This window comes from Amblyomma americanum, chromosome 1 (assembly GCF_052857255.1).
Source record: "Amblyomma americanum isolate KBUSLIRL-KWMA chromosome 1, ASM5285725v1, whole genome shotgun sequence".
Classification (NCBI taxonomy): Eukaryota; Metazoa; Arthropoda; class Arachnida; order Ixodida; family Ixodidae; genus Amblyomma; species Amblyomma americanum.
This window is the reverse complement of record NC_135497.1, coordinates 42,156,180-42,169,391: the sequence shown is the minus strand read 5'-3', so window position 1 is coordinate 42,169,391 and position 13,212 is coordinate 42,156,180. Positions and strand designations below refer to the sequence as shown.

The 13,212-nt window shown below is 49.6% G+C and overlaps 2 protein-coding genes across 2 annotated transcripts in view; one reads left to right on the top strand and one right to left on the bottom strand.

Annotated features, from left to right (window-relative positions):
* The first annotated feature begins 170 nt into the window (after positions 1-170).
* LOC144128270 (uncharacterized) lies at positions 171-2,423 on the top strand. Its single transcript, XM_077661595.1, has 3 exons — positions 171-495; positions 909-1,570; positions 2,385-2,423. The coding sequence occupies exons 1-3, from the start codon at positions 171-173 to the stop codon at positions 2,421-2,423; spliced, it is 1,026 nt and encodes a 341-aa protein (XP_077517721.1).
* A 1,290-nt stretch (positions 2,424-3,713) lies between these two features.
* LOC144128218 (uncharacterized) overlaps positions 3,714-13,212 on the bottom strand; it is a 29,129-nt gene continuing 19,630 nt past the window's right edge. The window contains exons 4-6 of the mRNA XM_077661485.1: positions 12,871-12,925; positions 4,759-4,825; positions 3,714-3,719 (exon numbers count right to left, since the gene is read on the bottom strand). Of these exons, the coding sequence (XP_077517611.1) occupies positions 3,714-3,719; positions 4,759-4,825; positions 12,871-12,925 (128 nt within the window). The remainder of the gene's footprint in view (positions 3,720-4,758; positions 4,826-12,870; positions 12,926-13,212) is intronic.

Here is a 13,212-nt window from a genome sequence, read left to right as displayed (position 1 = left end):
ACCGCTAAAACTGTACGGTGCACGCCAGCCAGTCTGGCAACGTGCTCGGGCACTTCCGGTGAGCGGGCAATAAACGGCAGTTGTTTCATGGCTACCGCACGTGTCGGTCTCTTGTATACATGGTGTCAGAAGTGACCAGTTCCCGCGCCAAAAAAAAAAAAAGAAAAAAAATGACGGAGCTTCCGCCCCCAGAGCCGTTACGTTTCGGGGCTAATGTGGCGGACAACTGGACTCGATTCAAGCAACGGGTAGAGCTCTACTTCATCGCCACTGAGTCAACAGAGCCAGGACGACAACGCAGCAACGCCCAGAAAGCCGCCATTTTGCTTCACCTCGCCGGTCAAGAGGCAATAGATGTTTACAACACCTTCGATCTTACCGCTGAAGACAAGAAGGACTACGACAAGCTAGTGCAAGCTTTTGAAGCCTACTGCCTACCTCAGAGCAATGAGACGTTCGAGCGCTACGTGTTCCGGAACCGCACGCAAGCCGAAGGTGAGCCGTTCGAGCAATTCTATCGAGACCTGCAACTGAAATCCAAGACCTGCAATTTTGACAACCTTCGGGAATCGATGCTGTGAGACCAAATAGTGTACGGCACATCTAGTAAGACGTTGAGGGAAAAGCTTCTAGCCAAAAAGGACTTGACACTCACCACAGCCGTCGAGTGGGCAAAGGTTGAGGAAATCACTGCCGCACAAAGCAAAGTGTGGAGTGAAGACAAAAGCGTCGATGCAGTGGGTGAAGAGAAAAACAAGCATCAGCAGCACAGGAACGACGCGCTGGGTTACGGCAAAGGGAGACACCAAGAAAAGAAATGCGGCTACTGCAACCGCTCGCATAGGCCTCGCGAGTGTCCAGCATATGGGAAAAAATGTGCTAGGTGCGGAAGGCAGATCATTTCGCAGTTTGCTGCAAAGCAAGAGCAGCGGATGTTAACGAGGTTGCCGAGCGGCCGGACGACGACGACGACTTTACCGTGCTGCATGTATCTACAGCATGCAAGAAAGCGAGCGCTGCTGATGCGCGCGACTGGGAGGTAGCGACTCGTATTTCGGGACGGGAAGTGCGGCTGAAAGTCGACACCGGCGCGCAGGCCAACCTGCTGCCGCGCGGTCTGTTTGAAGCCCTGGGAACCAAGCAGCAGCCAGAGCCAGCCAGGGCTGTACTACGCAGCTACGGCGGGAATGAAATCGTGCACATGGGAAAGGTATGCCTCCCGGTTCGGATTGGCGCCGACACTCGACTAGTGGAATTCTTTGTTGTGAAGAAGGGCCGTCAAGCGATCTTGGGACTGCAGGCTTGCGAGCAGTTTGGTCTTGTCAACAGAATCAGAGCAGTAAAAAAAGATGAGGCTTTGTCCGAGTGCGTTCGCCGGCAGTATCCCAAGTTGTTCATGGGCATCGGAAAACTGAAGCGGGAATACAGCATGACTCTTCAAGATGGCGCCCGTCCAGTCGCCGAGCCAGCGCGGCGGGTACCTCACGCAATTCGATCGCGGCTGAAAGAGGAGCTTGATCGCCTGGAGGCTGCAGGACTCATTGCCAAGGTGCGAGAGCCATCTGACTGGGTAAGCCCACTTGTTATTGCTCGAAAGAAGAACGGCCAACTTCGCGTCTGCATGGACCCCAAAAAAGTGAACGAGGCTTTGAAGAGGGAACACTTTCAGCTTCCGCGCAGGGAAGAGATCGAAAGTGAACTGGCAGGAGCGAAATATTTCAGCACGCTTGACGCCAATAGTGGATTCCACCAAATCCCGCTTGATGACATGTCCTCGAGAATTTGCACATTTAGCAGTCCATTTGGTCGTTACCGGTTCCTAAGGCTGCCCTTTGGTATTTCATCGGCTCCAGAGATATTTCAAAGGACAATGACAGAGATTTTCGACGGTATACCAGGGGTACGCATCTACATCGATGACATTTTGGTTTGGGGTGCCTCATGGGAAGAGCACCAGGAGGGACTGTACAGAGCCTTGGAAACGGCCAGTGCTGCTGGCCTAACTCTTAATTGGGACAAATGTAGGTTCGGAGTGAAACAGATCGACTTCCTTGGAGACAGAATAAGTGAACAAGGCATCAAACCAAACCCAGAACTGGTAGAGTGCCTAGCCCATTGCCAGAAGCCAGCCACGAAAAAGGAAGTCCAGAGGCTACTTGGAGCAGTCAACTATTTCAGCAAGTACTTGCCGAACTTAGCAAGTCAGACAGAATCACTTCGTGGTCTGTTGCGGGAGGACTCTGTCTTTGAATGGACTAGAGCGCACGACATCGAGTGGGCCCGTCTAAACGAAATGCTCACGCAAGCTCCTGTACTTGCTATATTTGATCCATCTTTACCTACAAAGCTGTCCACTGACGCATCCGCCTTTGCATTGGGTGCAGCCCTTTCCCAGCAGCATGGTAGCGACTGGCGGCCTGTAGGCTATGCGTCAAGGGTCCTGACAGAGACCGAGCGCAGATACGCACAGATTGAAAAGGAAGCCCTTGGAATAGTGTTTGGCTGTGAGAAGTTTAATGAGTTTGTCTTGGGCCGAAGAATCACTATAGAGACCGATCACAGTCCATTGATATCTATCTCGAAGAAAGGACTCGGAGACATCCCGCCTCGACTTCAAAGGCTCTTCCTGCGACTGCTGAAATACGACTACCTGTTGCAATTTGTTCCTGGGAAGAAACTGGTTATTGCTGATACTCTTTCCAGGATGCAAGGGAAACGCTTGTCAGATAACTTATCAGATGACTTGGAAATACACGCCATAAGTGTCTTGGAGGACCGGGTGAGCAAGAGAACAATGGACAAATTGAAAGATGCCACGGCTAGGGACCCGGAGCTGCAGCAAATCATGGCAAAACTGCAGGCGTCACAGTCTTTGAACGGGGAGTGGAAAACACACACCAGTGAACTGTCAGTGGTGGAAGGTGTGTTGTTGAAAGGTACCAAAGTTGTCATTCCTTCCGAGCTTCGAAAGGAAATGCTTTGTCGGTTGCATCGAGGGCATCTGGGCATAGCGAAATGCACATCACGAGCACGCAGCCTCATGTACTGGCCCAGGATGGCAGCTGAAATAAGAGAAATGGCTCAGCGGTGTCCGACCTGTCAGATACATGCTTACAAACAGCCTGCTGAACCTCTGCTGTTACGGGATACGCCCAGTCGCCCATGGTACAGGGTGGGAGCCGACTTATGCGAGCATGCTGGGAAGCATTACCTTGTTGTGTACGATGCCTACTCTAACTATCCGGAGGTGGAGGAGTTGAACGGCACCACAACTACTGAGGTCATAAACAAACTATCTCGGATATTTGCACGTTATGGCATCCCCCACGAGGTCTGCACTGATGGAGGTCCCCAATTCACAGCCAAGGAATTTAAGGACTTTGCAGTGATGTTTGACTTTGAACACATCATTTCCAGCCCTTATTATCCGAAATCGAATGGACTCGCGGAGAAAGGCGTACAAATAATCAAGAGGCTACTCAAGAAGGCAGGATCATCAAAGGAGGAGTTTTGGCTTGGCCTCCTCAACTATCGTGCGTCTCCACTGGAAGACGGTGTCTCACCATCCAAGTATCTCATGGGTCGCGACAGAACGCCGCTCCCGGACCCCTGCTCGGATTCAGCTCAGCAGCTCTCAAAACCTCGAAAACATAAGCAGGATACGAACAAAGGACAGCAGCTCCCGCCATTACAGCCTGGAGACAGCTTTCGGATTAGGTCTGGAAGCAAGTGGGGCACAAAAGCTATAGTTTTAGATCTTGTGGCCCCCCGATCATACAGAGTAATAACAGAGGATGGAAGCGAATTTAGAAGGAACCGTCAAGACTTGCGAAAAACGAGAGAGATTTGCAACCCAACATCACAACAGCTTCATCCTACAGGACGCAGCGCTGGAGACGTGGAAAGTCGCCCAGTGTTGCAGAGAGCGACAAGACCCCAACAGGCCCTCATGCGTGTTGACACTCCGTTATCGAGTGCAAGATCAACAGCCCCAGCAAGGGAGCTGTGTACACCACCTAGACTACTAAGACCGCCTACAGCATCCTCGCCAGCAGCAGGAGAAAGGGGTTCCGCGGAGTTCGTTCCTCTCACACCCCCTAGACCAGCTGGAGCGTTGGGGGCAACCGAACCAAGCGTGTCGCCCAAGCAACAAACAGGAGAGCGGCCAGCGGTGCAACCTCAAGGGGGAGCAGCAGAGACTGCTACAGAACACACTACATCCTCTGGACCGACTAGAGTGGTTGGTGCAGAACTAAGACGGTCCTCAAGACTCAGAAGGCCTCCCCGCCGGTTGGCCCACCAGAATTAAGGCGCCCCGTCCTGCATATCACCCGCTCCCTATTGTGAAGGACTTACTCTGTAGTCACCTTCTCAATGTTTAAAGAAAAGAGGATGTATCGGTGACCGCTAAAACTGTACGGTGCACGCCAGCCAGTCTGGCAACGTGCTCGGGCACTTCCGGTGAGCGGGCAATAAACGGCAGTTGTTTCATGGCTACCGCACGTGTCGGTCTCTTGTATACAAGCATCACCACCATGTGTCAGGCCTAACATCACTAAACAAGCAGCGAACATTAAATCAACATGCATACTGCCACTGCTGGATGGTAAGCTGTAATGCCATGAAGGAGTTCTTTAGTTCTACACCAAATATATGTGGCACTGACGTCCCCAGTTCAGTGCTGTTAAAATTTTAGATGAGAAAGTCGGTTTATTTTTGTTGTGTGCAAAGCACCAAAATTAAGAAAAGATGCCTTACCCAAGCCAATCCTCCTGCTCTCTCCAAGGCCAAGTGCCTGCTGTCGATCTCGGCATGGTAGAAGCACCTAAACAAGCAAAGTTGGGAGAGGGCCAGGGCAATGAGCACAGCATCAAACCTCAAACATGGTCTGCTACATTTCAGTCAAGTCAAGACAAAGCTAAAGCCCTTCTGTGAACACTCTTGAGTGACTCATTGTTGCCCTCGATGCTGACCAAAGCATTAGCCTAGAAGAACTAGTAGCTCAAATTAGCTAAAGCCGCATGCCAATTGTTGAAAGCCCAAGTTTAGCGCATATGGCACAGTCTCCGCACACAGGCCAAAGCGGGACTGTCTTCACTACACTGCTGCCTGACCAACACTGTTCGGCATCCTCCAGCGCTTAAGGGGGGACGCCATCTTGGTCTTCTTTTGTTCGTGAATTCTTGGTCTTTTTCTTTGCCACTTTCGAAGGTGGCGGCATGGTGGGAGCGTGGCTCGCATGTGATTGGGGCCCTCAAAGCACCTTTCGAGTTTCCTGCCTTTGAAATGCGAGGCTGCGATTGGCCGGAGGGCGCGCTCCTTGAAAACACGGGGGATCGCGCGGCCGCTATTGGCTGCTGCGCGCTGACGCGGCGGCCCCCTCCGGCGGCGGCCGGAGCGACTTGGCTCTGTACTTTTGTCGTTGTGGTCGCCGTCTTTACCATCTCTCGCCGTGCCGTCCGAACAGCTTCCTGCAGACTGCCGACTATTGCGCAGCCACGTTGCGTCCAAATAAGCTAAACAGCGCGTTCGGTGCACGGAACCATGCAATTAAGTGTGGCTGAACCGCGTGTTGGCGAGACCGCGAGAAAACGGCTTTCGTGACACCCGACGGTCTGTACGAATTTAAGGTGCTCCCGTTTAGACTTTGCTCCGCTCCGGCCACATTTCAACGCATGATGGACACTGTTTTAGCTGGTTTGAAGTGGCAGACGTGCCTTGTGTACCTGGACGACGTGGTCATCTTTTCGTCTAGCTTCGAACAACACTTGCAGCGATTGCGCATTGTCCGTCAAGCTCTTCAGTCTGTAGAACTAACGATCAGGCCAGAGAAATGCCATTTCGCCTTCGAGGAGCTCCGTTTCTTAGGACATGTTGTCAGCGCACAAGGTGTTCTTCCAGACCCCGACAAGACTTCCGCCATCTCCAGTGTCCCACGCCCAACCGACAAGAAGGCCCTCCGACGTTTTTTGGGCCTCTGCTCGTATTACCGCCGCTCTATTAAAGATTTTTCTCGCCTAGCTGAGCCATTGACTGCCTTGACTCGAGATGACACACCCTTCGTATGGGGAAGTGCCCAAGACGCAGCCTTCAAGGAACTCCGCTGCCGCCTTCAAAGTCCACCAATACTAGCTCATTTTGACGAGAATGCAGAGACTGATGTCCACACTGACGCCAGCAATGTCGGCCTCGGAGCGATCCTCGTACAGTGGCAGGACGGCGCAGAGCGAGTAATCGCCTACGCGAGCCGCACACTTTCTCGATCGGAACGGAAACCATTCTACGACCGAAAAAGAGTGCCTTGCCGTCATCTGGGCTCTGAGTAAGTTTCGACCTTACATCTACGGCCGACCGTTTCGTGTTGTCAGCGATCATCACTCGCTATGCTGGCTGGCCAGCATTCAAGACCCTTCTGGCCGGTTGGCCAGATGGAGCCTCCGTTTAGAGGAGCACGACGTTACGGTCGTCTATAAACCGGGTCGGCAGCACCAGGACGCGGACTGTTTATCACGAGCGCCCGTGGAACCGGCTACGCAAGACATCCCCGAAGATTGCCCTGTTCTTTGTGCCATTAGCATCGCCCATATGGCGCAGCTTCAACGAGCAGATTCTGAGTTGGCGCCACTCGTTAAGTATCTGGAGGGTTTGAATTCTCATGTACCTCGTGTGTTTCGCCGTGGACTACAGACCTTCATTCTGCGGCATGGAGTCCTCTACAAGCGCAACTTTGACAGCGACAAAGAGATGTTTCTGCTTGTTGTGCCATCCCAGTTACGCTCCGAAATCTTAAGCGCTTGTCATGATGAACCATCCGCCGGCAACTTGGGGGTTAGTCGCACACTGGCAAAGATTCGGCTTAAGTATTACTGGCCCAATTTACTCCCATCCGCGCGTAGATACGTAACAACATGCCGGGATTGCCAACGGCGCAAATCTGCTCTGAAGCCAGCCGGCTTTCTGCAGCCCATAGCACCACCAAAGACCCCTTTTCAGCAAATTGGCATAGACCTCCTCGGCCCTTTTCCGAAGTCGACCAGAGGCAACCGGTGGATTGCGGTCGCGACAGATTATTTGACCCGATACGCTGAGACCACGTCACTTGCAAACGGTACTGCTGCTGAAATCGCCGACTTCTTCGGCCACAACATCGTCCTGCGTCATGGCGCTCCTACAGCTATCATTTCTGACCGTGGAGCTGCATTTCCGGCCCGCTTCACTCAGGCTGTACTCAAGCTCACGCACACCAGTCATAGACGTACAACAGCCTACCACCTGGAGACAAATGGCTTGGTAGAACGCCTCAACAGGACCTTGACCGACATGCTTTCCATGTATATTGATATCGAGCACAAGACATGGGACGAAATTCTCCCATACGCAACATTCGCGTATAATACCGCGCAGCAAGAGACGACGCAGTTCACTCCGTTCGAATTAGTCTTCGGTCGACAGGTTACCACCCCCCTCGATGCTATGCTACCCATGGACCCCCCTGACAGTGAGAGTGAACTTGTTGTCGACGTCGCCACCTATGTTCAGCGCGCGGAAGAAGCACGGCAACTGGCCAGACACCGCATTCGCCGTCAGCAGCAGAAGCAGATCGATGCTGACCGCTACAACCTTGGACGCCGCTACGTTACCTACCACCCAGGCGACTATGTGTGGGTTTGGACGCCCGTTCGTCGTCGCGGGCTGTCCGAAAAGTTACTGCGCCGCTACTTCGGCCCTTACCTTGTTGTCCGCCGCCTCAGCGACGTAACGTACAAAGTTGCACCAGCCTCGCCAGCTCGTTCATAGCACAACGGCAAGCGCAGCGACGTTGTGCATGTGGTGCGAATGAAGCCGTACTACGAACGACCCCCCGAGTGACTTTCCGGCTGCATGTAGTCATATTCCGTGATGTCAGACACGTGGTGTACCTCTTGAACACTTTTTCTCCCCGCTATTCGGTCTGACGGTAACACTGCATCGGGGCGATGCTCCTGAAGAGGGGGCAGTGACACGAGGATTGGAAGTAGAAGAAGAAAGAGATCGCAGCCTCTAGAAGTAGACGACGCTGAAGTGTAGGTCCGTTTTCTCTGGTGCCCTCGTTCAGCCGCTGCAGTTCCTTTTCAGTGTAACAACTGTTACAATATAGAGGTTGGTTATATTGTGCTCATTTCTCTATAAATTGATAGATAGTGTGAATATGATCTATCGTGGAATATCCATTACGAAAGGCTGCCTGACCATTTGGTCGATTAAAGTGTAAGGTTGCCCTGACCCTAATGGCGATTACCTTAGTAAATACCTTGTAGGCAACGGATAGTAAGTTGATCAGTCTGTAACTGTTCAAGTCCTTGGCGTCTCCTTCCTTGTGAATTAAGACAATGTTCGCATTCTTCCAAGCTACTGGTACGGTCGAGGTCATAAACCATTGCGTATACAGGGTGGCTAGTTTTTCAAGCACGATATCCCCTCCGTCCTTCAATAGATCTGCCGTTACCTGATCCTCCCCAACTGGTTTTCTTCTTTCTATTGCTCCTCAGGCTTTCTTTACCTCCTTTTTCGCTACTGGCGGGATGACGCAATGCTGTGTGCTACTGTCTCTCTCATTAACGTTCTGATTACACTGACTACTGTACAGATTTGTGTAGAACTCTTTGGCTAGTTGAACTATCTTATCCATATTGTTAACTACATTGCCCTCCTTGTCTCTTTATGCAAACATCTGGTTATTATGCCTAGTTTCCTCTTCACCACTTTTAGGCTACCTTCGTTCTTTAGAGCTTGCTCTCTTCTCTCCATATTAAACGGACTATGAAATAAATTAATCGAGATTACGTAAAGCAGACGAAATAGAAATTTCATCACTCGTCACCCCAACGCAAAAATTTTTAAGCTACCATCAATAACAACGAAGATATAGACGATGAAAACTTACGCTCCTCCTCTCCCCCCTCAACTCGTACACGTGGAGCACCAGACAAAAATAAAGAAAACAGCTCTGGGACTGGGTCCCGCCCATGCAAACGTCATCCGCTGACGCTCCTTTTGTAACTTTCGGTTGTCGCTCCTAGCACCCCAGCAGCAGTGTCGGCAGCGTGATTGCAGCACGCGCCGGGTTTCTTTGCTTGTCGTCTGTTGTAGTTAGCAGTAATGGACCCGGACCTCGAGGCGCGACTGCTCACTCTTACGGCCATGATGGGCATCGAGCCCTATGCGATCACCGCGTACCGGCTGGACACCTGCGACGACAGCAGCGACTCGGCGAGCCACTGCGAGTGGTTCTGGAACTCCCGACAGAAGGATGCGGCAGAGGATAATTGAAACCATATGCACGAAGACAATGCCCTGGCTCGCGCTTGCCCGAGAGGGTCGCGCAGTGGCACAAGCAAATGTTTTGCACGGCTACCGAAAGTGTGCCCGCGACGTCGTGGCTGCCGTGGCTCCAGCGAATGACAGCGTGTGGTGGCCTGGTGACATCATGGGTATAGTGACGTCTTTTTTCATGATTTTAGTTTCAAAATCCGTCACTACGAGCACACCAATCGGCCCGCGAATTTTGAAAAACATGGTTTTTAAAAATTGATAATAAACTGCCGGCTGAGTTCCGAAGACTCATACTTGATGTGAATTCTTCTTAGCATCATTTCTAAACCTTGAAAACATTTTGAAGCGACTTTTTATTCATTGCATAGTCACTTTAACTTTTGATATGTCGGTTGCCCTCTGCTTATTTATTAACTTCTATATCTCTGCCAGTTCTATTCGTCAGTAGGGTTATGCTTTGGCGTTTCTTAATCAGATCTTTCGTCACCAGAGAAAGCTTGCCGGTATCCTGTCGAACCATCCTACTGCCTACTTAAACAGCGCACTCCGTAATGATAGCTGTCAGATTATCGTTCATTGCATGAACATCAAGACCTTCCTTGCATGAACATCAAAGCATTCTAGACCTTCCAAGAGACACCGTTCCTGGTCTTCCTGAGGTGCCTTCTTCGCTATCCTCCTCAGGAAGACCAGGAACGGTGTCCCTTGGAAGGTCTAGAATGCCTTGCCAAGAATGTAAAAGTGACTGGGCCTAATTGTGCAGAGGTTCGTTTGCAGGAAGTGGTGAAATTCTTTAAGCAAAATGATCTCTGTCTTATGCAGGCAGATAAGATGGGAGGCTTTGTGGCCTTCCCAAGGACCATGTACAATGAAAAAGCTACATTGGCTGTTAACAAGAACTTTACTCGTGTGAATAAGGGGCAAACTAGAATTAAGACTAAAGCAATCGAGTTTTGCAAGCGTTCAGATATTCAGAGGCTTGCAAGACATATTACTGTTAGGGAAAGTGGTGCATTGCATGTTTTCTTCAGTGTTAAGACTCACAAACTGGATACTCCGTTTCGTACCATTGTGAACGAAGGTGGCACATGGCAGCACTGTGTTAGTAAATTCCTTTTAAAAGTTTTGAACGTCCTCGATATAAGTGACACCTTCTCGGTAAAGAATTTAACTGACATTATTCATTTTTTTCAAGATCACAGTGATGTAGATTATGCCTTCCCTATCGATGTGGAAGAGCTCTTTTATGCTGTGCCTCATCCTGAACTTCTCGCTGCCGTCAAAGACTGCATAGATGAAAATGGTGCTGTTGCTTTCCAGAATGCAGCAGGCATGACGATGGATAATTTTTTAGCCCTTTTAGAGTTTTATCTTTGTAGCACTTTTATCAAATTTGACGACCAGTTTTATCTGCAATAGAAAGGTATCTGTATAGGTTCATGCATTGCACCGGTTTTGTGCAAAATCTTTTTATGATACATTGATCGCTCTTTACACGAACGTTTTAATCATTTTAACAGTGACAAAGTCCTTTAAGTTTTTTGTTATATGGACGACTTTTTAATTGTATTAAACAAACAATGTTCCATTTCAAATGAGAACACACAGATGTCTGTTCTCGATGATTTTAAACTTCTGGAAAAAGGACTAACTTTTACTTATGAGTTTCCACAGGAAGGCATTCTTCAGTTCTTAGACCTACGGTTAATACTCAAGGAGGGGCATGTTTGCTGGGCGTATACCCCTCGGGCACAAAAAGAGCTCTTGCCATACAGTTCTGCCCATTCTAAATTAGTTAAGAGACGCGTTGTAACTCTCTGCCTGGAATCCGCGCTGCGGAGATCGTGTGTTCATAAGATGCAAGCAAGTTTCGATCAATTGGGTAGGCTGTTTTCAGCTGGCTACCCTGGGTCGGTCGTGGCGTTGGTGGCGGAAACGCTGCTGAAGAAAATGAAGCCCGGAACGCACACGAAGCCCCTGAACAGTCAACAGGAACTGGAAGCGGTTCCCTACATCCACAAGATCACCCACAACTTAAAAAAGGTGGAAAATCAGTCTGATGTGCCGGTGGTTTTTTCAGCACCCGGGAAACTCGCTCAGCTTTGCGGCCGCATCACATGCGAAGACAAAAAAGGGGGCTGTCAAAAGAACCACGAAAAACGTTTTGTTAAGTGCGCCATGAACGTTGTTTATAAGATTCCCCTGTCTTGTGGCAAAGTGTACATCGGCCAGACGGGGCGATGCGTTAACAACCGACTCGGGGAGCATAAAAGAGACCTGGCTAATCGGGAGCACATGAATCTTGTTGAGCACTGCATTGCTTGCAGAGCTTGTGAACCACGTTTCCATTGCGTGTCAGTCCTAGGCAGAAGTAAGCAAAAAACCGCTCGTGAAACCTTGGAGGCATTTTTTATAAGGAAATCTGGATCAGATTGCGTGAGTGGCACTTCAGTTGCCTTGTATAACGCTGAAGTCAAATTCCTATCTCGCCTAGTGCGATGACTTTTTCCTTGGCAGTTTCCAAGTGTATTGTTAGGCTGCGCCTGCGCAGGCCTCTAGTTTTATATATGCCATCGTGGTTCCCTCAATAAATCAGTTGCAAGTTAGCGCTCGTGTTTGTCTCTGTTCTCTGTGTCATCCACATAAAGAGAGCAGGATGAGAACGGTGTACAACGCTTGTCAATGATCAAAAAGTACACTCAAGGTTTACATGCCCGGCATTTTCCCACAAAAGTTTCGAACATTCAGATAATGTAGCCTGTTGTTACGGAAATATTTGAAGTAATGTTCAATGCTTTGGAAGCGCAACAAGATCTTTCTTTTAAAGTTTCTCCATCGCTTGCATTGCAGCATTTAAGAATACCATAGAAAACCGATGGGCAACATTTTTGACGATAGCAAGAAACATTAGTAGCGAGATCTGCAGGTATATTGACTGTAATAGCGAAATCTTGCACTATATGACAAAACTGGTTTCAAGAAATCTTCTTCGTTCAAAAATGCTTCTCTGTAGAATTGTTGGCCAGGATTCATTTTGCGCCAAATAGCTGCACCAGCATGTAGTGACGTAGTAGCCCTACTTGCCAGTTACGGGTGTTTTCTTGGCGAAGTGGATCGTGCTCGTTTTGATAGCTTCAAAAGCGATCCCATAGGCCCGGAAACACTCGCTCCTCACACCACGTGCCCATTTCGATCGACCAGACCAATAGAACTACAATCTGCAGCCAGCAGGAAATGCCCGGAACTTGAATTTACGATCTAATCCGTAGACATCAAAAACATTGCAAGCACTGAGGGTCAATCGCACAGCTTCCACCCTCTCTGTAATGAAACCTGGACAAGGCTCGTTCACATTTCAATTAAGGTGAAATGAAAAGTGTGCCTATACTTGAAGTTTAGACTGCGCGAAAGACAAATTGTTTACTGGTTAGCCACTGTGGCGCTTCAATGGCGACTATGCAGTTTTTGCAGAAAAAGAAACAATTAACCTCTGGACTTCATTCATGTTTATAAGAGCAGTGCACGGATTTCCATAACCGAGTGAATTGTGGCCCTCACCTGTATGCCTTCGGTCCGACAATAGGCGGCAATTGTTCACCTGTAACATAGAGCCCTGGAACAAAGTAACAGTGCAGATAAGTTCGGAGCATTGCAGACAGTGGAACCTCTTAACAAGATGTTCAATGTTTCCGCCTGCACAATAAACTTGTCGCCAGCCACGCTAGAAGTGCCTTGCTCCAAATCCACTCGGCCTCAGCCAGCCCAATTTTTTTTTTTACAATGGCAAAAGGGGCTTTAGAGCAAAAAAGGTCAAAACCCGGTTGCCGGTGCCTTTAGGTTAGCAAATAATTTCATCAGCGTGAATTTTGATCTCTAAGCTACTACTATTTCACACGCATG